This window comes from Anolis sagrei, chromosome 3 (genome assembly GCF_037176765.1).
Source record: "Anolis sagrei isolate rAnoSag1 chromosome 3, rAnoSag1.mat, whole genome shotgun sequence".
Lineage (NCBI taxonomy): Eukaryota > Metazoa > Chordata > Lepidosauria > Squamata > Dactyloidae > Anolis > Anolis sagrei.
In genome coordinates, this window is record NC_090023.1 from 13,879,101 (window position 1) to 13,905,400 (window position 26,300).

Here is a 26,300-nt window from a genome sequence, read left to right on the forward strand (position 1 = left end):
GCTACCCCTAGACTAGGGAATTTTCTTTTGAGGAACACCAGAATGGCCTTTCCTCCTTGTCTCTCACCAGCAAGCAAAAGTCTCAAATGCTAATCAAGGTGGTCAGTTGAAACATTCACACCTAGCTCCAGCAGACAAGGGTTCTTTGTCCCACCCTGATCATTCCACAGATATATAAACCAATTTTCCTAGTTCCAACAGACCTCACTACCTCTGAGGATGCTTGCCATAGTTGCAGGCTAAACGTCAGGAGAGAATGCCTCTAGAACATGGCCATACAGCCCGAAAAAACTTACAACAACCCAGTGATTCTGGCCATGAAAGCCTTCGACAATACATAAAACTCTCTTTATTCAGATATACTTTTCGGACAGAAAGCTTTTAAAGAATAGGTTGTAAGGGGCATTGTGCTGGCTTACACTGAAAGGGTGCTCACCAATGCTTCTTCTTCATTCTGGAAAGAAGTGACGAACAGAGTGCCATAAGCGCGTTCCCTCCTGGGCCCGGTTCTGTTCAACATCTTTATTAATGACTCATCACACTAGAGAAAAACTCCACTTGAAATCCAGTTTCTGCCTCCTGCAGAATTTTGGGGTTTGTAGTTTAGGGAGGAGCCTTTAACAGCCTCTCTAAACTACAAACCCCAGAATTCTGCAGAAAGCAGAAACTGGATTTGAACTGGATTTTTTTCTCTAGTGTAACGAAGTGGTTAGATGAAGGGTTAGAAGGCATGATCATCAAGTTTGCAGATGGGACCAAATTGGGAGGGATAGCTAATACCCTAGGAGACAGGAGCAGAATTCAAAATGATTTTAACAGATCAGAGAGATGATTGGCCAAAATTAACAAAATGAAGTTCAGCAGGGACAATTGCAAGATACTCCACTTAGGCAGAAAAAAGGAAATGCAAAGAGACAGAATGGGGGACACCTCGCTCGACAACAGTACATGTGAAAAAGGACTTGGAGTCCTCGTGGACAGGAGGCAACCATGTGATGTGGCAGCTGAAAAAGCCAATGGGATTTGGCCTGCATCAATAGGAGCATAGTGTCTAGATCCAGGAAAGTCATGCTACCCCTCTATTCTGCCTTGGTCAGACCACACCTGGAATGCTTTGTCCAATTCTGGGTACCACAACTGAAGGGAGATGTTGACAAGTTGGAATGTGTCCAGAGGAGGGTGGCTAAAATGATCAAGGGTCTGGAGAACAAGCCCTATGAGGAACGACCAAGAGTTTAGCCCACAGAAGAGACGGCTGAGAGAGGACATATGTGAGAGGAAGTCATAGGGAGGAGGGAGCAAGCTTGTTTTCTGCTGCCCTGGAGACTAGGATGCGGAACAATCGCTTCAAACTATAGGAAAAAAATTCAACCTGAACATGAGGAAGAACTTCCTAACTGTGAGAACTGTTCAGCAGTGGAACTCTGTGTGGTGGATGCTCCTTCTTTGGAGGCTCTTAAACAGAGGCTGGATGGCCATTGATCAGTGGTGCTTTGAATGGGATTTTCCTGCTTCTTGGCAGAATGGGGTTGGACTGGATGGCCCAAGAAGTCTCTTCTAACTCTAGGATTCTATGATTCTGTGAAATGTTTTTAACAGAGTTTTTTTTTACATTTTTACTGCATTTTATTCATTTAAGTATATATTTGAATTGGCTCAATACTGTGAGCAGCTCAATCCAATTTAATGTTCATTTCTGTACATTTTAGTTCGATTTTCCTATTTTAAATAGCCACTTGGAGCAAAATAATATACTTTGATTGAATGAAGCTAAGATGCTTCCAAACCATTTAGAGTGCTCAACAAATCATGCAATGGCAACCTTTCAAGCATTTGCTTACATCTCAAGTTTTACTCAGAAATGAAGCTTACTGAATGATCACAGAGTAATTTTTATTTCTAAAACTCCTCCTCCTCCTTCCTCCTCCTTTCCCTTCTTCCCCCTTTACATCTTTTTCTTTCTATCCTGCTCTTTTAGCAGACTGGGTCTCAAAGTGGCTTACAATGATGAAAAATACATCGTTAAAATCCATAAGTTTAAGTATGATTAAATAATAAACATATACATCATTAAAACACATATACACCAGTGCAACTATTAACAATATTATTCATTAAGTTATTTAACAAAGTGGCACCACATGGCACCCACATCAAAACATAAATATACAATTAACAATAATGTAATAATAACAATATAAAACAGTGTAAACAGTATAAAACTGTATAAACAATATAAAACAATACAAAACAGACAACAGATAGTCAGTGGTCACCGATTTAAATCATTATCCAAGGGCAGTCCATCAGTTCTAAATCAGTCAACACGTCAGTAGGTCAGCCTATTCTCCAAAGGTCTGATCCCATCGCCAGGATTTTACTTGTTTCCGGAAGGTCAAGAGGGATGCAGCAGATCTAATTTTACTCAGGAGGGAGTTCCACAGCCAGGGGGCCACCACAGAAAAAGCCCTTGGAGTGTGTATGATGGCCTTATCAAATGCTGTCTGGATAGAAAAGAATACTGAAAGGAATGCAATTCCATCGATGTTGCCTTTGAAAAATCCTGCAAATCTCTTGGGCATGTTTAGCCTGTAGAACAGAAGGCTGAGAGGAGACATGATAGCTATGTATAAGTATGTGAGAGGAAGTCATATGGAGGAGGGAGTGCTTTGAGTATAATTTTCCTGCTTCTTGGCAGGGGTTGGACTAGATGGCCCATTAGGTCTCTTCCAACTCTCTGATTCTATGATTCTAAGACAGGCGGACAAATGTCAACATGCTAGAAGAAGCAAAGACCACCAGCATTGAAGTGCTGCTCCTATGCCATCATCTCCACTGGACTGGCCACATTGTCCAAATGCCCGATCACCATCTCCCAAAGCAGTTACTATACTCCCAACTCAAGAATGGGAAACATAATGTTGGTGGATAGGAAAAGAGATTTAAACATAGTCTTAAAACCAGCCTTAAAAACTGTGGCATAGACGCCAAAAACTGAGAAGCCCTGGCCCTTGAGTGCTCCAGCTGGAGGTCAACTGTGACCAGCAGTGCTGCAGAATTTGAAGAGGCATACATGGAGGGTGAAAGGGAGAAACGTGTCAAGAGGAAGGCGCATCAAGCCAACCCTGACCAGGAGTGCCTTCGACCTGGAAACCAATGTCCTCACTGCAGGAGAACATGAAGATCAAGAAGAGGGCTCCACAGCCACTTACGGACCTGTCGCAAAAACACTACACTTGGAGGACCATCACCCTTGGGCTAAGAGGGATCGCCTAAGTAAGTAAGTAAGTACTAAAAGGAATATTTGAATATTAATCAAAAGCATGTACATAATGAGATCTCTTGGAGATGAGACACAAAATTCATTTTTTATCAAATGCACCATCTACACATTCCCTGGATGTAATTTTGTAGAATATATTTAGCAATGGTTATGCATGAAACAAAATTTATTTACATTGAACCACCAGAAAGCAAGAATGTCACTATCTCAGCCACCAATGAGGACATTTCTGAAATATTTTGGATTTTGGAATTTCAGAAAAGGGATGCTCAAACTGTAACATAATGCAAAGCGATCCATGTTCTACCAGTAGGCACAAGAGAGCCATTTACTGCTTGAGGAAGGCATATAAATTCTGCAGTCAAAGAAACAGGCCTGAACAGTTGAGCCTTGTCCCTTGGCTGTTCCTGACCACAGCATCTCACCATCTGTTGAACTTTCCTACAAGGAACAAGAGGAGGAAAGAAATCCTCTTTTCAAGCAACAAAACAGGAACAAACAGAATGATGGATTCCTCATTAAGAGAAATCACTCACAATGAAGCAATCTTTGCTTCATCTTTTTTTTTCTCTTGAGCATAAGATTCTGAGCCATGGGGCAGAATACATTTTCCCCTCTGTGCAGTTATCTCAATACAAGGATTGATTGATTGATTGATTGACTGATTGATTGTAAAGTGGGCACTCATTTTAAGTATAGTCTTCTGAGCAAAATACTGAATTCTGTAGGCAATGCAAGAATAACTGTTGTGGTCTAGGGGCAGTTTTCTATCTCTGGGTTGATGTAAGGCCAGAGAGATTGCCAGAGACAATTCAGCCTGTGTTTAAAAGCCTTCAAAGAAGGAGAATCCACCACACTCCAAGGAAGCATATTCCACCATCAAACAGCTAGTACCATCAGGAGGTTCTTCTTGATGTTTAGGCAAACTGGCCATTGAAATTCCTGATTTAAAAATTCAAAATCTAATAATAGTAATAATAATAATAATAATAATAATAATAATAATAATAATAGAGCAAATTAGAACAAATGCTATCAAAGCCAGTACTGAAAAGTCAGTAACATATCACAAATGTAGACTTTGCAAGGAAGCAGATGAAACAATAGATCACATCCCCAGCTGCTGCGAGAAGATCGTGCAGACAGACTACAAGCAGAGGCATAACACCATTGCTCAGATGATTCATTGGAACTTGTGCCACAAATACCATCTGCCTGCGACAAAGAACTGGTGGGATCACAAACTGGAAAAAGTTACAGAAAATGAACACGTCAAACTACTCTGGGATTTCCGAATTCAGACTGACACAGTTTTGGAGCACAATATTCCTGACCTCACGATTGTGTAAAAAAAACAAAGTATGGAGCGTCGATATTGCAATCCCAGGTGACAGCAGGATTGAAGAGAAACAACTGGAAAAGCTGACACAATGTTGTTGTTCATTCATTCAGCCGTTTCCGACTCTTCATGACCTCAATATGACACAATATGAGGATTTAAAGATTGAACGGCAAAGACTCTGGCACAAGCCAGTCAAGGTGGTCCCAGTGGTGATCAGCACACTGGGTGCAGTCCCTAACGTCCTTGACCTGCACTTAAACACAATTGGCACTGACAAAATTACCATCTACCAGCTGCAAAAGGACAACTTACTGGGATCTCCACGCATTATTCATTGATACATCCCACAGTGTCTGACGTGTGATCCAATACAACAGCCAGCAGAGTGATCTTGTCTGCTGTGGATTCATCTTGTTATGTTTCGAAGAAGAAGAAGAAGAAGAAGCCACCACCGCCGGAAAAAGTTACAGAAAATGAACACGTCAAACTACTCTGGGACTTCCGAATTCAGAGTGACAGAGTTTGGGAGCACAATACTCCTGACCTCACAATCATAGACGTTGCAAAATTACCATCTGTCAGCAGCAAAAGGTATGTGAAGAGGTCCATGGTTTGTTTCTTCCTTTTTTATTCATTTCTGAGACACTCCAAGGAGAATTAAGGGAAATTGATCCATCTTCCAGTGTACAATTATAGTTTCAGAACAAGCCTATATTTAAATCCATGGCTTGATCATGATTTTTCTCCCTCCCTAACCACATGCTACAAAGGAGTTGTAGTTGATATAAAAGTAGAAAAAATATTTTCAAATTCCTTCACTGACACAAAAAAGGTGGAGAAGATAGAAATGAGAGTGGTGGAGATGGAGAAGGAAGAGATGAAGATGGAGAAGGTGGATGAGGAGGTGAGGATGTGGAGAAAATAGACATAGAGGAGATGGAGGAGGTAGACCTGTCCGAATGGATTCTCCCCTATGAACCATCAAGGCTATTAAGATCTTCCGGGGGGGGGGGGGCTGCTCTCGGTTCCACCACCCTCACAATCACGGTTGGTGTGGACGAGAGACAGGGCCTTCACGGTGGTGGCTCCCTGGCTTTGGAACTCCCTCCCACTAGAGGTTAGATCTGCCCCCTCCCTCCTGACGTTCAGGAAATCACTAAAAACTTGGCTCTGGAAGGTGGCATTCGGGGACTGAGCCTAGAACCTTCCCCGGTGATGAATTATGATGAACTGTGACTATGAGCATGACTATGACTTTGACTGGATTGACGATTTGGCGTAGGACACTGTAATGATGTTATGATGATGTTTTTATTGTATTGTGTTGTGTTATTTTGATACGTAATGATTTGTACTGTTGCTCTTTTATATGATTGTATTTTACATATGCTGTAAACTGACCTGAGTCCCTCGTCGAGGTTGAGAAGGCCGGTATAGAAAACCTCTAAATAAATAATAATAATAAATAGACCAGTTCCAAATTTCCTTTGATTCTTTCACATTATTCTCTCTTATGAATGATCTGATCCTTCACTTTTGCATGCAACAAGTGGTTTTTATAAAGCCATCCAGCTTGCTCGATGAATGTATTAATATATATGTTCTGCATTGAGGATTGTACATTGCAACTGCAGTGCAACTGAGAAGATGATGTATTCAATTCCACCCCATATGTAGCAGGGGAAAAAAACCCAACACTCTGACTTTGCAGATGATTAATCCAAATTGCCCTCCACAATCCCAAAGGAGTCAAATTAACAGAGAGAGAAAGAGAGGGAGGGGGGGGGGGACCTTGTGTAAGTTCCCCTATTGATTTCAGATGAGCCAGGCTCCATTTTCATGCTGAGGGTCCCCGGGTATTCTGCTGTGCTAATCAGTCATGTATTTAATTGCTACTTACCTGCGGCAGCATCTGAGATCCATCACAGCAGCCGCTTTAATTAGGGATTAAAGAGAAAACCAAATACCATAGCACAGTCCTACTGACAGAAAGGTAAATTAAATATAGTACTGCTCTCCAGTCCGTTATCAGGAGGGAGAGAGAAATTACTGCAGAAGGAACAGCTAACTTATTTTTAATCACACAAACCCATTTGAAATAAATCTCATCCATTCTTAGCTTTCTGGTTTCTTGACCTGACAGATGAAGGTGGAAAAGTTCAGGATTATTTTGCCCAATTGTGTGGGGTTTTTGCCTCAACGGCATGATTTGGTCATTACTGAAAACTCACAAATGACTTGCAGAAGAACAAAATGAATTGCAGAATCATGAAGCTTGGGAGGGAGGAACTTTTGAACTATAGCTCCCATCATTTCACAGATGCCATGGTGAAGGCATATATATGAAATTGTGGGAGCAGTAATCCAAAATTAGGTTTTCCATGCTCTCCGCTAAACAATTTATATTCAAGATATGGGGAACAGTGCAATCTATTGGTGGCTAAACAGAGATATTTTTAGGTTATTGTAGTTTTTTCGGGCTGTATGGTCATGTTCTAGAGGCATTGTCTCCTGACGTTTCACCTGCTATTTTTGTAGCCTTCGGGACCATTTTTTCTAACTTCTGGATATTGTTTTGTTTTAAAAAAATCTACCTTGAACCTAAACCAGCCCTGAGAGAGCCGAAATCCTGGCAAAATTCCTCAAAGAAACATGGGGGAGGAATGTTTGCTCACTTTTAAAAGGAAGTGGAAATGCACCATCCAGTTTTCTGGGAGACCAAAGTTATTTGATTCTGCTGTGAGACTATAAAGCCATAAAAAAAATCCTTAAACACCAATAACCTATAACTATGTTATTAGCTTGTGCCTGTTATTCTTTATTCTTTGACTCAACAGATAATCTTAAAAATATGTATAAGCACCTCAAATCCCATAATGATAAAGCAATATCAAAATTGCTTGTATCATATAATGCAATAACAGACCATTGCTCCTTTAAAAAGATTGATAGTAGCAGTTTCCTTTAAAATTTCTGTTAACTATGCAATGAATACTTAGTGGTGGTTTAGCACTGAGTTCCTGTAAATATAGCCTACAGCTTCTGATATACCTTGGTATTCTTCCTTTGAAGTACTAACCACAGTTGATTCTGCTTAGCCTCTAGGACTAAAAGTGGTTCCCAACCCTTTTTTGACCAGGGGCCACTTGACCAGGGACCACTTTGACCAGGGATCATTCTCCAACATTAGTACCGGGACTGTGGTGCAGTTGGCTGGGAGTCAGCTGCATTAAGATCACTACTGACGGAAAGGTCATGAGTTCGAAGCCAGCCGGGTAGGTGTGAGCTTCCGACCAAAACTGTGTAGCTTGTTGTCGACCTTTGCAGCCTGAAAGACAGTTACATCTGTCAAGTAGGAAACTTAGGTACTATTTAAGTGGGGAGGCTAATTTAACTGATTTACAAGGCCATAAAAATCTCCAGGAAGTATGCAAAGAATGAGAAAGCAACAGCTCCCCTTGTGGCCAGAAGCTAGAATGTTAGATAGCCTCTGAGTGTTGTGTGTCTATGGCATTGAATGTTTGCCATGTATATGTACATTGTAATCTGCCCTGAGTCCCCTCTGGGGTGAGAAGGGCGGAATATAAATACTGTAAATAAAATAAATAAATAGTACAAAAAAGGTTACAAATCAATTTTTGATTAACTGTAAATTCAGTTTGGTTATTTGGGTGCTGATTCAGAAAATTGCATTGGATAAACCACGTCAGCTCTAGTTTCTGATACAGAATGTATGCCATCCAGTAATTTTCATCTGCTCTCACACAGAAAACCATATCTAATAATCTAGAGTTTATGTGGTGGCAGTCATCTTTTGTGTGTAGTCAGCCTCTCCTCTCCCATCATCCCCATTGCCTCGGCACTATAAGAGGGCTTTGCAAGACCAGTCGCTCTTGTTGCTACATGGTTTTGAGGAAATGGTGTAGTAATGGTGAGGTTGTGGACCATATTTTCATTCTTGCAGACCACTGGTGGTCCATGGACCACAGGTTGGGAACCACTGCTCATAATTCTGATGATCTAATCTGATAGTTTTGGGGTATTTGACCAGAAACCTTTTAATTGTGTACCTTCAAGTCATTTGAGGCGGAGAGAGTATGACATGCCAAAGGTCACCCTGTGGGTTTCCATGGCTTCAAACCCCTAGTCACCAGAGTCCTCCAACACTCAGACCAGAACATTCCATTGGCTCTCCCTCCTTCTACTACTAATGCATTTTTAAAATCTTCACATTACTATAAAGATTTTCTTTAATTTGTCTTGGCAATCAATCCAAATGGAGACCATACTCAGAAGAAGGTTAACATTTTGAAGGGCAGCTGTTAAGTAATTTGATAAAATCCTCCAGTGTAAAGATTTATCATTAAATAACAAACTCAGAATCATGCATGCTATATTTCTGAAATCTGCACTATAAAGAAAGCTGTAAGGAAGGAATCAACTCATCTGAAATGGAGTGGAGGTTTATGGATAACATACACTTCCAAAAGAGGTATAATTGCGCCTGGGAGCAAATCACACTCTTCCTAGAAGCCAACATAATTAAACTGGGGCTATTGTATGTTGGACATATTACAAGATTGTCTGACTCCCTGGAAAATATGATAGGACTCCACATAGTAAAAGAATGTAGAAAAATGTAGAAGAGCACATTACAGGTGCCTTGATTCAATCAAGGAAGCCATGATTCAGAGTTTCAAAACATGAACAAGGCTGTTGATGAACAAGACTCTTGGAGGTCACTCATTCACAGGATTACTAAAGTTGAGGTTCCCTAAATGGCAAACTAAAACAACTGGAATCCTGAGTTCTAGGCACCTCATTTTAAGAATTATATTAAAGATATGGAATAGAGAAGGGCAACAAGGATGAGAAGACGTTTTGAGAACAAAATATATGAGGAAGGTCTGAGGGAGTTGCTCAGCTTGAAAACGAGAAGATGGATAGATGACATGATCACATTCCTAGGAGAAGACGGGCCTGTTCCCTGATGCCCCAAAAGATAGATCCAGGTTCCATGGTTTTAAGTTATGGAGGAAGAGATTTTGACTGAACATTAGAAGGAGTGACTTGACAGTAATTCATCAATGCCACCACTGGCCTAGGAAGGTGGTAAGGTCTTCTTCTTTGAATGTTTTCAAAACTAGACTTGCCATACCTGCTGGAGATGTTCATCTTGAAATACTGCATTGAGAAGGGGGTTGGTCTCAAATGAACTCTATGAATTTATGAACAAACCTAATTCAACTGAAACTGGTCGAAAATTCTCCTAAGTGGCCCTAATCCATTCTATATCATTTTATTCAGGCCAACAAACAAGATTTTTCCCATTATATACAAAACCGGTTCTTCTGTAATGGAATTGCCTTTGCAATGCAATTCATTAGGCAAAAAAATCAATTCAGAAATATGTTTTAGTAGAAATAAACCCCATTTACTGCCATAAAATGTGATTTCATAAATGCTTATGTGTGGTGAACCATAAGCACTCTGTAAGTTAAAATCCAGAATGTAAAAGTGCTTAGTTTCAAAACATTTTATGTCATAAGGCAAAGATAAAGGTTTTCCCCTAACATTAATGTCTTCATATCCTTTTCATTTGTTTTGAAAATTAATAAAAAGGTTAATTAATGAACCAATTAAAATTTCTGGGGCCAACAGTGATGAAACATTAAGATCAATATAACACAATTGAATTCTATGCAGTTGGGTTCAATAGGTAGCTCCAATTCAACAGCATGCAAAGCACAGGTCAGTTCCAAACATGTCTCCCTGGAAGGTATTTAAAGACTAAATACAGCACTCTTGAAACAACTTTAAAATTTAAGGTTATTCAAAGAGGATATTGGTTAAAGTTTAAATGCCTTGAAATGCTTTACCTCCAGTCACTAATCAAATAACCACATAATTTTTCTGCACTGCCCCCAAAATTGAAGGGAAAGCCCAGTTGCTACTGCCAAAGAATGAAAAATTAGCAAGTGCCTCTATCCTGTCATTCTGTTAGTGAATTAAAATAGTTTAAGGGACTTAAAGGCAACAGATGCCATCTGATCTTGTAAGTTAGACAGGGTCAACCTGGGTTAGTACCTGGATATGAGATCGGCAACTGTTACCAGGTGCTATAGAGCAGGCATGGGCAAACTTCATCACTCCAGGTGTTTTGGACTTCAACTCTCACAATTCCTAACAGGCTACTGTCTCCTAGGAATTGTGGGAGTTAAAGTTCAAAACACCTGGAGGGCCAAGGTTTGCCCATGGCTGCTATACAGGCTATATTTCAGAGGGAACCATATTTGAGCATTCCTTGACTAAGAAAACCCTATGAAACATATGGGGTCACCATGAGCTGACTGGTGACTTGGAGGCATGTACAGATACACACAGAAGTTTGTTTGCACAATTAAGGTTAGTGCCCCAGGTTAGTTCTGGCTAAGATAGCAAATGATATCATTACATCCCATTTAGCTGATTTTGGAAACTGCTTGGAAAATGCTGCTGCAAGTCTGATGTCTAGGACTAGTTATAGCGAACTGTGTGGGTTATCTGGAAAATAAGGTTATAAGGCGCGGAGCTCTCACAGAGAATTTCCTTAAAGGAAGTTGGTATCACTGCTGTGCAGCGGGAAGCCAGCGGAAGTCAATGAGTAGTGCCAGTTGTCAATAGCTCATTGAGTGGCATTGTGGTGAAGGTTAGAGATAAGTGTCCTTATTCCATTTCTCTCCAAGTGCAAAATTCACGCTGTAATACTCTACCTAAATGCTATGGGCATGAACGTTGCTGCGATTCATTGTGAAATTATTTCAGTTTATGGAGAAGACGTAATGTCAGGACAGCATGTCATAAAATGGGTACAGAATATATTGTGAGACTACGAAGAAACTTCGCAGAGCCATCCAAAACAAACCTCATGGGATGTTGACGGTGGGAGTCTGTCTCCTTCATGACAATGCGCATCTGCACACCGCTCATGCAATATAAGAGTTGTTGATTTCATTTGGTTGGGATGTTTTAAGCCACCCCTCTCACAGCCCTGATCTCACACCTAGTGACTGTCATGTTTTCACTAAATTGAAGGAATTATTTGGTGGGAAACACTTTTCCAATGACGACGAGGTGAAAATCGAAGTGACAAATTGGTTGAAAAAGGTGGAGGGAAATTTCTATGACCCAGGCATCAAAAACTCATCCCACAGATGACAAAATGTACTGAACAGAATGGTGATTAAGTGGAAAAATAATGTAATACCTATGCTACAATCCATGTAAGTTTTATTAAAATATATTCATTGTTTGTATTTTAAATCTTGTAACCTTACTTTCCAGATAATCCTCATATAATTCCATTGCTGAAACAAACTCATTGGCGGCTGGTCTACATTCAGGTAAAATAGCAAGAGCTGGTCATAATCTATAAGGTCCAATATGGCTTGAGTTGATCCTGTCTGTTTTGGGGAAATAAGCAGGGTCAGACCCAGTTATTCTGCCAACCAATACTGGGTGCTTTAGAGCTACATTGCAGAGGAAGGATCTGGCAAAACCTCCTCTGAGTATTCTTTACTTAAGAAAATGCTATGAAATTCATAGAATCAAAGAGTTGGAAGAGACCTCATGGGCCATCCAGTCCAGCCCCCTGCCAAGAAGCAGGAATATTGCATTCAAATCACCCCTGACAAATGGCCATCCAGCCTCTGCTTAAAAGCTTCCAAAGAAGGAGCCTCCACCACACTCCGGGGCAGAGAGTTCCACTGCTGAACGGCTCTAACAGTCAGGAAGTTCTTCCTAATGTTCAGATGGAATCTCCTCTCTTGTAGTTTGAAGCCATTGTTCCGCGTCGTAGTCTCCAAGGAAGCAGAAAACAAGCTTGCTCCCTCCTCCCTGTGGCTTCCTCTCATATATTTATACATGGCTATCATATCTCCTCTCAGCCTTCTCTTCTTCAGGCTAAACATGCCCAGTTCCCTAAGCCGCTCCTCATAGGGCTTGTTCTCCAGACCCTTGATCATTTTAGTCACCCTCCTCTGGACACTTTCCAGCTTGTCAATATCTCTCTTGAATTGTGGTGCCCAGAATTGGACACAATATTCCAGATGTGGTCTAACCAAAGCAGAATAGAGGGGTAGCATTACTTCCTTAGATCTAGACACTATGCTCCTATTGATGCAGGCCAAAATCCCATTGGCTTTTTTTGCCGCCACATCACATTGTTGGCTCATGTTTAACTTGTTGTCCACGAGGACTCCAAGATCTTTTTCACAAGATCTTTTTCATGGGAGGCAACTACTACTTTGCTGGCCTCTTTTTCTTCTTTATGTTTTGTTGAATGCTGCTTTTAAAAAAGGTAATTAAACAAAATTCTCACCTTATGTACCTGGCATTTTTGAGCTTTTGGAATGTGAAAAATGCATGAGCAAGCTTTGTGCCCGGGAGATGTCTTACTGATGGGTCTTCATGTTCACCAACTAACACTAAGTCACTGTTTCAGATATTGCACAGGCTGGAATTATCTACCAACTGCAGACAACCAAAATTTACACCTACCCATCCTTTAAGTGATGCTGCCTTCCACCCAAACATGCCCATTTCTGTGATGTTGAAGAACAAAACAATCAAAGATACATCCATTTATGTTTCTATGGCAATGTGTGTTGCAGAGGTATCATCTTGAGAACCTTCCTAGGATCCTTAGAGTTCTTTGTGATGCCTGTAACTGTTCATTCAGTTATTGAAAAATACCTGGACAAATCTCCAATGATCTCTTTTCTCACTGATTTGATATACATTGTCTTTCAACAGCATTTTGTTGGGACTGCATCATTTTAAAGGTGGATTGGAGAGCGGCACCAGCAGACATACGAGTAGCTATCAAAATGGGATGACATGCCAGGCTCACATATCTCAATGACATGATCTCAATGACAACAAATTACATCATGAATCCTTTGGTGCCCTAGAATCATAGAATCATAGAGTTGGAAGAGACCTTGTGGGCCATCCAGTCCAAGAAGCAGGAATATTGCATTCAAAGCAACCCTGACAGATGGCCACCCAGCCTCTGTTTAAAAGCTTCCAAAAAAGGAGCCTCCACCAACACTCCAGGACAGAGAGTTCCACTGCTGAACGGCTCTTTTTCATGAGGAAACCTCAAATTTGCTGACCTCCTAACTCAAAGGACCAGCCTCGTGTACTGAACCTAATTAAGGGGAATGGGGAATGGGTAGAGACTGTATGGAGATGCACATGATCAGGTACTTTGATATCCCAAGACTGCTTTTCACTTCGAGGAGGTGACCTAGACTGTGCTTTATGTGCATATATGTATGTGTGTGTTGCAGTATCCCAAACCAAAATAGTATTTGAATCTCAACACGTATATGTTTGTAATGTGCCCTCTGATCTCAGCATGCAGGTTGCTACAGCAACCAATGATTATGGCTGCTGGGTAAAATTCATAATATTGTTAATCAATTTCAGTCGCCATAGTGAGGTTTAGCAGCTCCTTGTTAAAAAAAAGCCCCAAAAACATGAACAGAGGAGCTGTGGAGTTTTAAAAATATAGAACCTGTAAATAACTTCACACATGTATGAGCAGCACTACTGTCCTTCATTTTAGGGAGCATCTACACTACAGAGTTAATGCAGCTTGACACTGCTTTAATTGCTGTGATTGAATGCTATGGAATCATGGGAGCTGTTATTGTATAAAGTCTTTAGCCCTCTCTTCCACAGAATGCCAGTGCCTCAACAAACTACAAATCCCACAGTTCCATGCCACTGAGCCATGGCAATTAAAGTGGTATCAAACTGCATTAATTTGACACTGTAGATGCACATTGACTCGACATTGCAAAAGAATGCGAGGAAGATGTAATGCCTTGGTTGATTCCAGTCCAAAAATACAAGATTTCAGCAGATTCAGACAGCTTTATCCCAAAACAGAGTTGATCATAGTACTCCATTGTTGTCAGGACTGAAGTCTTTCAATTATATGGCATACTTATAGCACATAGCAGTTCAAATATTTTCACGGGCTTTTATCCCATTCACCAACAACCCAAATGTCTTCCCAGACTAAGTTTTTCTCCTCCTCTTTCATACCACTTTTCTCGAAGGAATAGCCTTTGAGTTCACAGATTGTTTTCCTCCCCACAACATTTTTCATTATCCAGAGCTATGGATGATAAGCAACTCCATTTCCCAGCATCACCAGCTGTGAGACACATCTCATTATCCACTATGACAGAGCATATGCAAAAGCATAGCAGGGCCTTTGATCTTAACAGAGGGGCCAGATCCAAATTTGAAGATCATTGGACTAAAAGGTCATCTCAGTGGACCACCACCAATTTGTCTGATCTTTCAACCATTTCAAATTACTAGAATGCCTCTGATAGAACATTAAATTTGGGCATTATGCAAATTTGAAACTGCATTATTCCAAGCAACGAACAATTTTAATAGGAAGTAAGGTGAAGTCATCAACACCCAGTTAATCTAGTTTGTAGGCCAAGGATGCTAAGTGTTGATGTTGAAACTGGCAAGAAGACAGACATTAATGGGCTGTCCAGTATGGAAGTCCAAAGTGTTCTCAAATTCAGTTCTTGGGGGTTTTTTCAGGCTATATGGCCATGTTCTAGAGGCATTTCTTCTGACGTTTCGCCTGCATCTATGGCAAGCATCCTCAGAGGTGAGGTCTGCTGGAACTGGGGAAAAAGGGGTTTATCTGTGGAATGACCAGGGTGAGACAAAGGGCTTTTGTAAGTTGGGCTAGGTGTGAATCTTTCAACTGACCACCTTGATGAGCATACAATGGGCTGACTGTGCCTGGAGCAAACTCTTCTTGAAAGGTGATTAGATGTCCCTGCCTGTTTTTCTCTCTGCTGTTTTTGCTGTTGCAATTTTAATTTTTTTTAATACTGGTAGCCAGATTTTGTTCATTTTCATGGTTTTTTCCTTTCTGTTGAAATTGCAGGGACATCTAATCACCTTTCAAGAAGAGTTTTTTTCCCAGCTCCAGCAGACCTCTCCTCTGAGGATGCTTGCCATAGATGCAGGCGAAACGTCAGGAAAAATGCCTCTAGAACATGGCCCGAAAAAACCCACAAGAACTGAGTGATTCCAGCCATGAAAGCCTTCGACAATACAATGTTCTCAAATTCTTCACCAAACCATAGCCAAGATATCAGTGGTCCATCAACTCCTTTATTGACATGCTGCTGATCTGTCTCACTCAGCCAAGGATAAAAGAATTAAAATATGCCTAGAGCAATCCCAATTGAAACCAAGTGCAAAGTTCTAATTATTATATAAACAGTATAATCCCATTCGCAGCCACAGGAACAATATAATCCCATTGGCATCCACATAAAAATACAACACCATGCAACTTCAGACATGAAGCCTAAAAAGGATGTATGTGTGAAAGAGAGACACTGGATTGCCCATTTGCTCTATTCCAGCCCGATGAGTCTAATCGTTTGAGTGTTGGACGATGACTCTGGGCACCAGAATTTGAATCCTTGTTGAGCCATGGAAACTCACTATTTGACGTTGTGCAAGTGACACTGTCTCAGCTTCAGAAAAAAACCACAATAGGATCACTTTAGAGTCACTATAAGTCATAAATGACTCAACAGCAAACAACAAACTTTGTTTGTGTGTGTTTCTGTGTGTGATATTCCTACCCTGTGAATCAGTATTAGTTTTTTTTTGTTTTCAAAAATATATCTTTGCAAATCTTTTCAGATTGTTGGCTGCTGAAAAAGTACATAGAACGGATTCTTTTCCATTGTTGTCAATGCATATGCTGACCTTTCACTGGCCCTCTGCTTTTTCAAAGGTAAGGAGGGATTAATTTTTCTCCTACTTTCATTGATAAGCTCTTTCCATTCACATTTCTCTGCATGCATAAAGCTGCTTTTCTACACCTAGTTTCCCTAATGCATACAGACAGGTGGACAAAGCCAAAAATTCTTTAGAGCTTTCAGCACAGAATCCATACCTCTTGGTTTACCATTCATGCAGTCTTCGTATTGCTGATTCTCTACCCTGAGCCCCTCACAAACATATTCACATAATCAAAATGGTCATGATCTGTTATTATAGTGAAACTATGGTGATCAATAGATATGCAGACATGTTCATTCCAGCACTAACACATCAAAAACACAACTAAACCAGGGACTGAGAAACCTGTGACCTTTCAGATAATAATGAGCTACTATTCCCATGATTCTCAACATAGCAGAGGAAAACATTAATATGCCATTCCTGATATAAAAATATCATTACTGGAGATGCTGATTCTGCATGTCCTTGCTCATTGTCCAGACAATTTCCAGTTAAGTGGGTGGCGTCAACAGTCAAAGGCCCCAAAACCTTGGGATGAGTGTACACTCGCACTATTTGTGAGCCCAGTGTATCAACCCTCCACAACTGCTAGGGTTGGAGCACAGAATTTTAAAAATACTGCATTTCTAGAAATACCTTTCTAGAAACCTCTAGGATCATCAATGCAACTCTATAATGAACTTCTGGTGGAATTTAACCATTGAGTTGCACTGTTGGCCTTAGAGATTCATGGGGAGACTATATTAATCAAATCCAGAAATATTGAAATTTGCAAAAGTCAGACTTGCAAATGTGGAATACAACTGTAATAGTGTCAGGACCTTTATTTATTTATTTATTTATTTATTATTTACAGCTTTTATATTCCGCCCTTCTCACCCCGCAGGGGACTCAGGGCGGATTACAGTGTACACATATATGGCAAACAGACATACAGACCTGCCACTTTCCTTCCCTGGCATCAAACAAGAATTTATTTTCAAGGTAATCTTATTTTCCCCTTGACTTCCTCTATTTCTCTGTCTCTATCACACAAATAACAACACAACCACCAAATCAAGGAGCAAGCCCAACCTGAAGTCAGATCTCAGTTGTGTGGCACTCACTTGACAGCACAAGGCACATAACTTCAATCCCCTATTCAGAGCAAGAGTATGTGAGCAGACATAAGGTCAAGATCAGGGCCAAAGCTATGTTGTAAACAGTAGTCAGATGTGACCCATAACCTGGGATGCAAAAGCAGTGGGTCATGTCTGCAGTACTACTAAAGATTAACTCTGAATGCAGGACCTTGTAATAAACAGGGACACATAAGATAAAACAGGAAAACCACTATATGCCCAGATGGAGCTAATGACCAACCTAAGTGAGTAGAGTTAGTCTAGGACTCGAAAAGACCTAAAGTTCCAACATGGACCAGCAATACACAGGCTATGGCAATTTCTTCTACCACCTAAAAGCTACTACACTCAACCTACCCCATTTGCTGGGGTCAGGAGTACAAGGGCCCTGTGAAAGCAGACAAATTTTTATTTCCTCCAGGGCAACACAATGGTCAACATCTGGCAGAAGTTAACTATGGAATTGTGCTGGAGTACCTAAAAATTCTAGAGATTTGTTCTCTTAGTAATTGCTTATTCCACCAGCACAATTCTATGATCAAATTCTGGCAAAAGTTGACCATAGAGACCATTAGAGGAGGTAGGGCAGTGGTTCTGAACCTGGGGTCCCCAGATGTTTTTGGCCTTCAACTCCCAGAAATCCTAACAGCTGGTAAACTGGTTGGGATTTCTGGGAGTTGTAGGCCAAAAATATCTGGGGACCCAAGGTTGAGAACCACTGAGGTAGAGCTTCCTATAGTGTCCCTATTTCTCAAATCCATGACTAACCAAATCCACAGAAGTTAAACTCCAAATGCGGAGGGCTAACTGTAACTTCCATAAATCCATGCCACCTTCTCTGGTGATCTTCTGAAAAACTTCTCTCCTGCTGAGGACATCAGATAAACTGACTACTGGACAGCTCCACTTCTTAGTTGAGTAGACTAAAACGAGGCACATACCCAGAAAGACATGCACTGCTTCTGCACATGAACCAACCCGGAGGGAAGCAGAGAGAAACTGTTCTGAGGTTGGACATCTGGGTCTCCATAGGTTCCTGAAACCTGTCTCGATTCTGGTCTTCAAAAGAATAAATATATATAGAGTTATTCTTCCAAACCTACCCCATTCCAAGGCACTGCTCCTTCCATCCATCTCTTCCCCTGCCAAAAGACATATGCCCATTACTAAAAGAACAACTAACAAAACTTGTATAGACATTTTTAAATATATATATTATGCATTTGCTAAATAGTTATCCTCCCCTTCTTCAAAGAGTTTCAAGGAAAAAAATTCCTAGAACAAAATGTATTCTATGACCAAATAGAAGAGAGAGAAAGAGAGAGAGGGAGAGGGAGGACTATCTGTAAGGTTGAGTGCTATGGCTAAATGAGTATTTGAACTCATATCTCCCTCAATCCAGATAAAGCACCTTGTTCATCATTGCATTGACTCATTTACATCCATTACAGATTATCTAAAGCTATGGTTGTATGTCTGTAAAATCTGCCTGAAACAATGGGACTTCCTTCTGAAGAAATGTGTGAGATGACACATCAAAAGGATATATTAAAAATCAATTTTTCTATTAATAACTCTGTATTGAAGAAAAGAGAAAAGTGCTGCCCATGAGTCATATGTGGCCTTCAAGACCATTCACGATCCTTCTTTCCCTTAAATTTGCTAAATAATTTTTTTAGGGGTGATAATGTGATGGAAAGTATTGAAGCAAGTATGGCCCTCCAAGATCATCTATGAGTCAATGTAGTCAACCAAGTACTAGTTTCAACCTACCACTGCTTGACTTCCATCCATTATTTTTGTGTCAGGGGTAACTTGAGAAACTGCAAGTCACTTCTGGTATGAGAGAATTTGCCGTCTGCAAGGATGTTGCCCAGGGGACACCCGGATGTGTTACCATCCTGCTGGGAGACTTCTCTCATGTCCCTGCAAGCTAGAGCTGACAGATAGGAGCTCCCTCCATCTTGCAGATTTGAACTGGCAACCTTCAGGTCAGCAACCCAACCTTCAGGTCGGCAGTTTGATGTTTTACCATCCTTGTGGGAGGCTTCTCTCATGTCCCTGCATGGGGAGCTGGAGCTGACAGAGGGAGCTCAACCCGCTCTCCTCTGTTGGTCAGCAGTCCTGCCAGCACAAGGGTTTAACCCATTACACCACCAGGGGCTCAACCTTCATCAACTGCACAATGTAAGGCTTGTTCTAATACAGTGGGGGAAAGGTTAATTCAGATTTCTTCTGCATTAATCTGAAATGCCAACTCTTACAAACTTCTGAGCTGTTAAGAAGAATCAGTCACATTTCTGAAACTTATCTCAATAAAAAAGGAAGCAAAAAGAGAAATAAGAGTCTTGTAACACCTTTAAGATTACCAAATGTATTTTAACCCAGATTTTCTTAGATGACAGTGAGACTCTCACATCTGCAGACATTGTAGCCCATGAAATCTCATGCTGAAATAAAATCGAGAGTCTTAAATCTACCACTAAATCTTTTCCTTTCTTTTCTTGTTATACTTAAACCAATTTTTTTGTGTGTCAGGACTAACTTGAAAAACTGCAAGTCGCTTCTCGTGTGAGAAAATTGGCTGTCTTCAAGGACGGAGTGTGGTGGAGTCTCCTTTTTTGGAAGCTTTTAAACAGAGGCTGGATGACCATCTGTCAGGGGTGATTTGAATGCAATATTCCTGCTTCATGGCAGGAGGTTGGACTGGATGGCCCATGAGGTCTCTTCCATCTCTTTGATTCTATGATTCTATGATTCTATGACGTTGCCCAGGGTTTTTACCCTCCTGTAGGAGGCTTCTCTTATGTCCACGCATGAGAAGCTGGAACTGACAGATGGGAGCGCACCCTGCTCCCCAGATTCGAACCACCAATCTTTTGGTCAGCAGACCTGACTGCACAAAGGTTCAACCCACTGCATCACTGGGAGCTCCACTTAGACCAATTAACACTGGTATCTCTTTATAACACAAATATAGTTTGAAGAAGTTATCATTTTAACTGTGACATCTCCACTATACCAAGTCTTTGTATTTGTAGTTTGTTGAGATATGTACAATTCCTTGCTGGAGAGTCTTTAGTGCCTCCTCAAACTACAAATCCCAAGACTCTTTAGGCTGGAACCATAGCAGTCAAAGTGGTATCAAAATGATCTAATTGTATAGTGTGAAGGCAGTCTTTAAAAACCGCCACACGAATAAACAATACATTGGCAGTGTATTGTCGAAGGCTTTCATGGCTGGAATCACTCAGTTCTTGTGGGGTTTTTTCGGGCTATATGGCCATGTTCTAGAGGCATTTCTCCTGACGTTTTGCCTGCATCTATGGCAAGCATCCTCAGAGGTGAGGTCTGCTGAGGATGCTTGCCATAGATGCAGGCGAAACATCAGGAGAAATGCCTCTAGAACATGGCCATATAGCCCGAAAAAACCCACAAGAACTGAATTCATTGGCAGCCTTGAGAAGGTAAGGAGCATGATAGTTGATTTATCTGTTCTGAGAAAGCACAAGTCATGGGCAGCATATCATCTCTTCCCAGCAGAGTTTACCAATGACTAGCCACAAATTAGGTAATGATTTGCAGGTCCAATTTTGACTTTGTGATTTAGAATCATATGCTCTTGAGAAGAGCAGCAGAGGCAACTAAACTTCAAAACCACAAAAGGACAAAATGGGATATTGAAAGGACTCCACAAATAGCCGGCAACACTGAAGCTCAGAACAACATTAAAATGTCAAGGACTTGTGCGGCATTCTGTGGAAAGGCCCTTTAAAATGGCAGGGCAAAAAGAGCACAATATGTAGCCCTGGATTAGTGTCTCTTATTATTTCCTTCCTTTCTTCTTTTTCCCCCTCATCTCTGGTTCAATCTGCAAATGAAAAAATAAATAATCTTCCTTTAAGCTTATAAATTCTTTATCTTAAACAAGTTTCTGACTCCTTACATTCCATATATTGGCATTCAATTTACTGGATAGATTAAGTTGTCCTTTTAATCCCTTCCCTTTATTTGTCTATTCTTGTTTGGGGTGTTATCTTGTGCTCTGGTTTACTGCCTCCCAGTAGTTACTCCAAGTTCAAATGTAATTTCCAAGTACGCTTTTGCAAGGTGGTTGCCTTGCCACTTTGTCAAATGATTTTCCATTTAAACAAACAGAAAAGCATGCACATTCAGACAAAAAAAAAGCTGTACTATGGGTTGTTGCAGGTTTTTCGGGCTGTATGGGCATATTCTAGAAGCATTCTCTCCTGACGTTTCACCTGCATCTCTGGCAGGCATCGTGCTAATCAAGGTGATCAGTTGAAAAATTAGAACAGCACGACAACAGAGAGGAAACAAACAAGGACATCTAATTACTTCTCAACAAAAGATTGCTCCAGGCACTGCCAGGCAATCAAATGCTAATCAAAGTGGTCAGTTGAAACATTCACACCTAGCTCCAGAAGACAAGAGTCCTTTGTCCCACCCTGGTCATTCCACAGATATATAAACCCTTTTTCCTAGTTCCAACAGACCTCACTACCTCTGAGGATGCTTGCCATAGGTGCAGGCAAAATGTCAGGAGAAAATGCCTTTAGAACATGGCCATATAGCCCAAAAAAACCTACAACAACCCGTTGTGAGATCTGTTGGAAACTAGGAAAATTGGGTTTATATATCTGTGGAAAGGCCAGGGTGGGAGAAAGAACTTTTGTTTGTTGGAACTAGTTGTGAATGTTTCAATTGGCCACCTTGATTAGCATTTGGTGGCCTGACAGTTTTTAGGTGTGATTTGTTACTGCCTGGGAGAATTCTTTGTTGAGAGGTGATTAGGTGTTCCTGATTGTTTCTTGTCTAGAATTCCCCTGTATTTGAATTTTGTTGTTTATTTACTGTGATAATTTTAGAGTTTTTAAAATACTGGTAGCCAGATTTTGTTCATTTTCATAGTTTCTTCCTTCCTGTTGAAATTGTGGGGCTTCCCTTGACGACGGCCTGGAAACTTCAATTGGTCTAACGTTCGGCAGCCAGATTAATAACTGGAGCGAATTACAGGAAGTGGTCAACCCTCCTGTTTAAGGAGCTCCGCTGGCTGCCATTCATCTTCCAGTCCTAATTCAAGGTGCAAGTTATTACCTATAAAACCCTAAATGCTTTGGAACCTGCCTACCTTCATGACCAACCTGCACGATCCCTCCGTTCCTCTGGGGAGGCCCTCCTTTTGCCTCTTCCTTTATCACAGGCAAGACTTCTGGGAATGATGGAGAAAGCCTTCTCCGCTGTGGCCCCCCAACTTTGGAACTCATTACCTGGTGAGATTAGGCAAGCCCCTACCTTAGCAACCTTCAAGAAAAATTTGAAAACATGTGCCTTTGGAGAGTGACTATTTCTCCCATTTCTGCTTGCTCTATCTATAATGTTGCCCCTATAATGCACTTTCTCCCATCTTAAACTGAAAGCCTAGCCCACTGTTTATTCTTTTTGGGTTCCTCCCAACTGCATTTTTTTTCCTACCTCATCCAGGGATTTATCATTTTACCTCGTCCATTTGGCCTGCCCATTTTGTTCGATTTTAATTTGTTAATTTGTTTTATTTATTTTATTTTGCTACTGTACGTATTTTACTTTGATGTAATTTTTGTTGTTGTCTGCATTTTGTATTTTATTTTGTTATATTGTATCTTTGGGCCACCCCGAGTCCCCTTTGGGGAGATGGTGGTGGGGTACAAATAAATATTATTATTGTTATTGTTATTATTATCCATATGCTTGTGAATTTCAATGGCCTCTCTGTGCAGCCTGACATAGCAGTTGTTTGAGTGGTCCAACTGTCAGGCCATCAAATGCTTAATCAAGGTGACCCATTGAAACATTCACACCTAGCTCCAACAGACAAGAGTTCTTTCTCCCACTCTGGACCTTCAACAGATATATAAACCCAATTTTCCTAGTTTCAACAGACCTCACAACCTCTGAGGATGCCGGCCATAGATGCAGGTGAAACATCAGGAGAGAATGCTTCTAGAACATGGCCATATAGCCCGAAAAACCTACAACAACCCAGTGATTCCAGCCATGAAAGCCTTCGACAATACATTAATCTTCAGTATAGTAAAGAGCAAAACTTGGGAAAATTTAAAAGCCAAACACAGCAGAAAAACAACCCATCACTTATGCTTGGCTTGTTAAAAAGGAAGTTCAAGGTTTGGATGACAAAAGCTAAACTGTCAACGAGTAGCTTGAAAATTTCGCAAATATTGAGCCAGTAGAAAGAAAAAAGAAATCTCTTCTAATGGTTGGAATTTCCTTCTGGAGTCAAAGTCAAATTGCACATCCAGCTGAAAAGAAGAAGATTCAAGCATATCTTAATAGGTTGCATGCCATGTCATATCCATAATGTATTCAGCAGAGAAGAATACTTTAAAAGCACGTTTAAAAATGTATTTATGTTATCAAATACATCTTCAAGGACCTGTCAGCAAATCTCTTCCCCGCTCCTTACTCAAGGTATTCCTGCAAAAGATGCTAAATGTCTCATTTCTCACCTTTGTCTTCTCTATGAAACATGAAAAAAACAGATAAAGCATTAGATGGAATACAAAGAGCTCTTCTAGTATGCTTAGGTACCCAATCACAGGGGTTTTTTTGTGATTTTTTAAAAACATAAGCTTACTAATTTCAAAGTTTCCTTGATTTCAAAAATAGGATTTTTCTTCTATTCTGAAAGATGGAGCAGATTTTTTTTTTCTGCCGCTCTAAAGACTAGGACACAGAGCAATGGATTCAAACTGCAGGAAAAGAGATTCCACCTGAATATTAAGAAGAACATCCTGAGGCTAAGAGCTATTCAACAGGAGAATATATTAGGCTTGGTTGATTAAAAAAAATGGTTCAAAACTCGTTTCGGATGTAGGGGGCTCAGATGGTTCGATTTGAAATTGAATGCCAAATTTTTCCTATAAAAATTTCGGAACTTTCCAAAATTTCTGAAATTTCCGAATCACTTTGTTAATGGTGGCCGCGATTTCACAATACGCAATACGCAAGACTTGAAAGAATGGGATTTGTAGTGTCTTTTTAGCAGCAAACGAAGGAAATAACAAACAGCCAGCTCTTTGTAGTGTCTTTTTTAGGCAATGCACAGCAAACAAAAGAAATAAACAGTCAGCCCTAAGAGCTTTTAGGGCCTTGTAAGCTGATTTCAGAAGTTAGGTAAGGAGAAACTTGAAAGTATGGGATTTGTAGTATCTTTTTAGGCAACTCACAGCAAACAAAGAAAATAACAAACAGCCCTGCCCTTTTTGCATTGGAAGCTGATTTCACAACTTTAGGAAGGAGAGTTTGTGTTCAAAGAGTGGGAGATCTAGTTCTTTTGAGGCAATGTGCAACACAAACTAAAAAACACTGAGGCCAGAGAGATCTGCTACAACGTTGGCTTTAAAAAATGTTGGTGTGAGTACTTTGGTTCCTCCATGTTGCTCCTTCCACTCACACCACACACTATCCCGCAGTGCCCACCCATCCCAAACCCCAACAGCAACAACATACAAGCTCACTGCCCAGGCAGCCAGTGAGGAAGGCATGGCAGGCAACAACCCTTCTCCCAGCCCTTCTTCCTTTCTTCTTGCTTGCTTGTCCACCGTGCTCTTCTTCCAACCTCCCTTTCTTCCCTTCCCTTCCCTTTGTCTTTCTCTTTCCCTTCTCCCTTCCCTTCCTGGCTCCGAATGAGCTTCTGAGCCATGTGCTCCCCCAAAACTTCTCCCCTGATTGACTGGGAGCCAAGGAGCATCCCGGCATGCAAGCTGCTTATCTCCCAGCAGTTTAGAAGAGGACTGAAAATACGCTGAATCATTTCCGACTCACTTCCTGAGTCATAACAAAAATGGCGGAAAAAGCTTCAGAAGGGCAAAGGGACTTCCGGTTTTAAAAAATGCTTCGAAATCACTTCAAAAAGGTAATTTTAATGAAATCATTACAAGTAACGAGTTATCCGACACGGCTCTATCCATGCCTAGAATATATTATCTCCAAGTGGAGTCCCCTTCTTTGGAGGTTTTCAAACAAAGGCTAAATCTCACAGCCTCTGAGGATGCCTGCCAGATGCAGGTGAAACATCAGGAGAGAATGCTTCTAGAACATGGCCATATAGCCTGAAAAACCTACAACAACCCAAAGGCTAGATGGTCATATTTTGGGGGTGCTTTGGTTTTGCTTTTCCTGGATGGACTGGATAACCCTTGGAGGTGGTCTCCTCCAAATCTATAATTTTGTGATTACCTCTGAGGATGCTTGCCATAGATGCAGGCGAAACGTCAGGAGAAATGCCTCTAGAACATGGCCCTATAGCCCGAAAAAACCCACAAGAACCTAATTTTGTGATTCCCTTTGTTAAATTCATATAAAGACCTCTTTGTGGCCTGTTCTATAAATTCTTGGTAAAAAGAATACAATATTGATAGAATACTGCAATTTTAAGAATGTAATGGCCCTCCAAAAGACAAAGAAATAGGTCCTAAAACAAATCAAGTGTGAGCCCTCACTAGGAGTCAAAACAACTAAACTGGGGTTATCATACTTTGGACACTAGTCAATGGAAAATATCCCATGTTTTGCAAAATGTAAAGCAGTAGAAAATGAAAAATACTGCATTAGAGGCAAACTCTCGCAAAAAATACTTTGCAAGTTAACATCACGGTAGTACATGACTAGAGGTCCTGGAAGTTTC

General features: G+C 40.7%; 1 protein-coding gene across 16 annotated transcripts in view; it reads right to left on the minus strand.

The window, feature by feature from the left end:
* Positions 1 to 26,300, minus strand: part of DLG2 (discs large MAGUK scaffold protein 2) — a 1,355,349-nt gene that overhangs the window by 574,785 nt on the left and 754,264 nt on the right. For 12 of the 16 annotated variants that reach the window (XM_067466492.1, XM_067466491.1, XM_067466498.1 and 9 more), the window contains one exon: positions 18,697 to 18,735. The exons of the other annotated variants lie outside the window; for them this stretch is intronic. In XM_067466492.1, the coding sequence (XP_067322593.1) occupies positions 18,697 to 18,735 (39 nt within the window). The remainder of the gene's footprint in view (positions 1 to 18,696; positions 18,736 to 26,300) is intronic. 16 annotated transcript variants of the gene reach the window in all.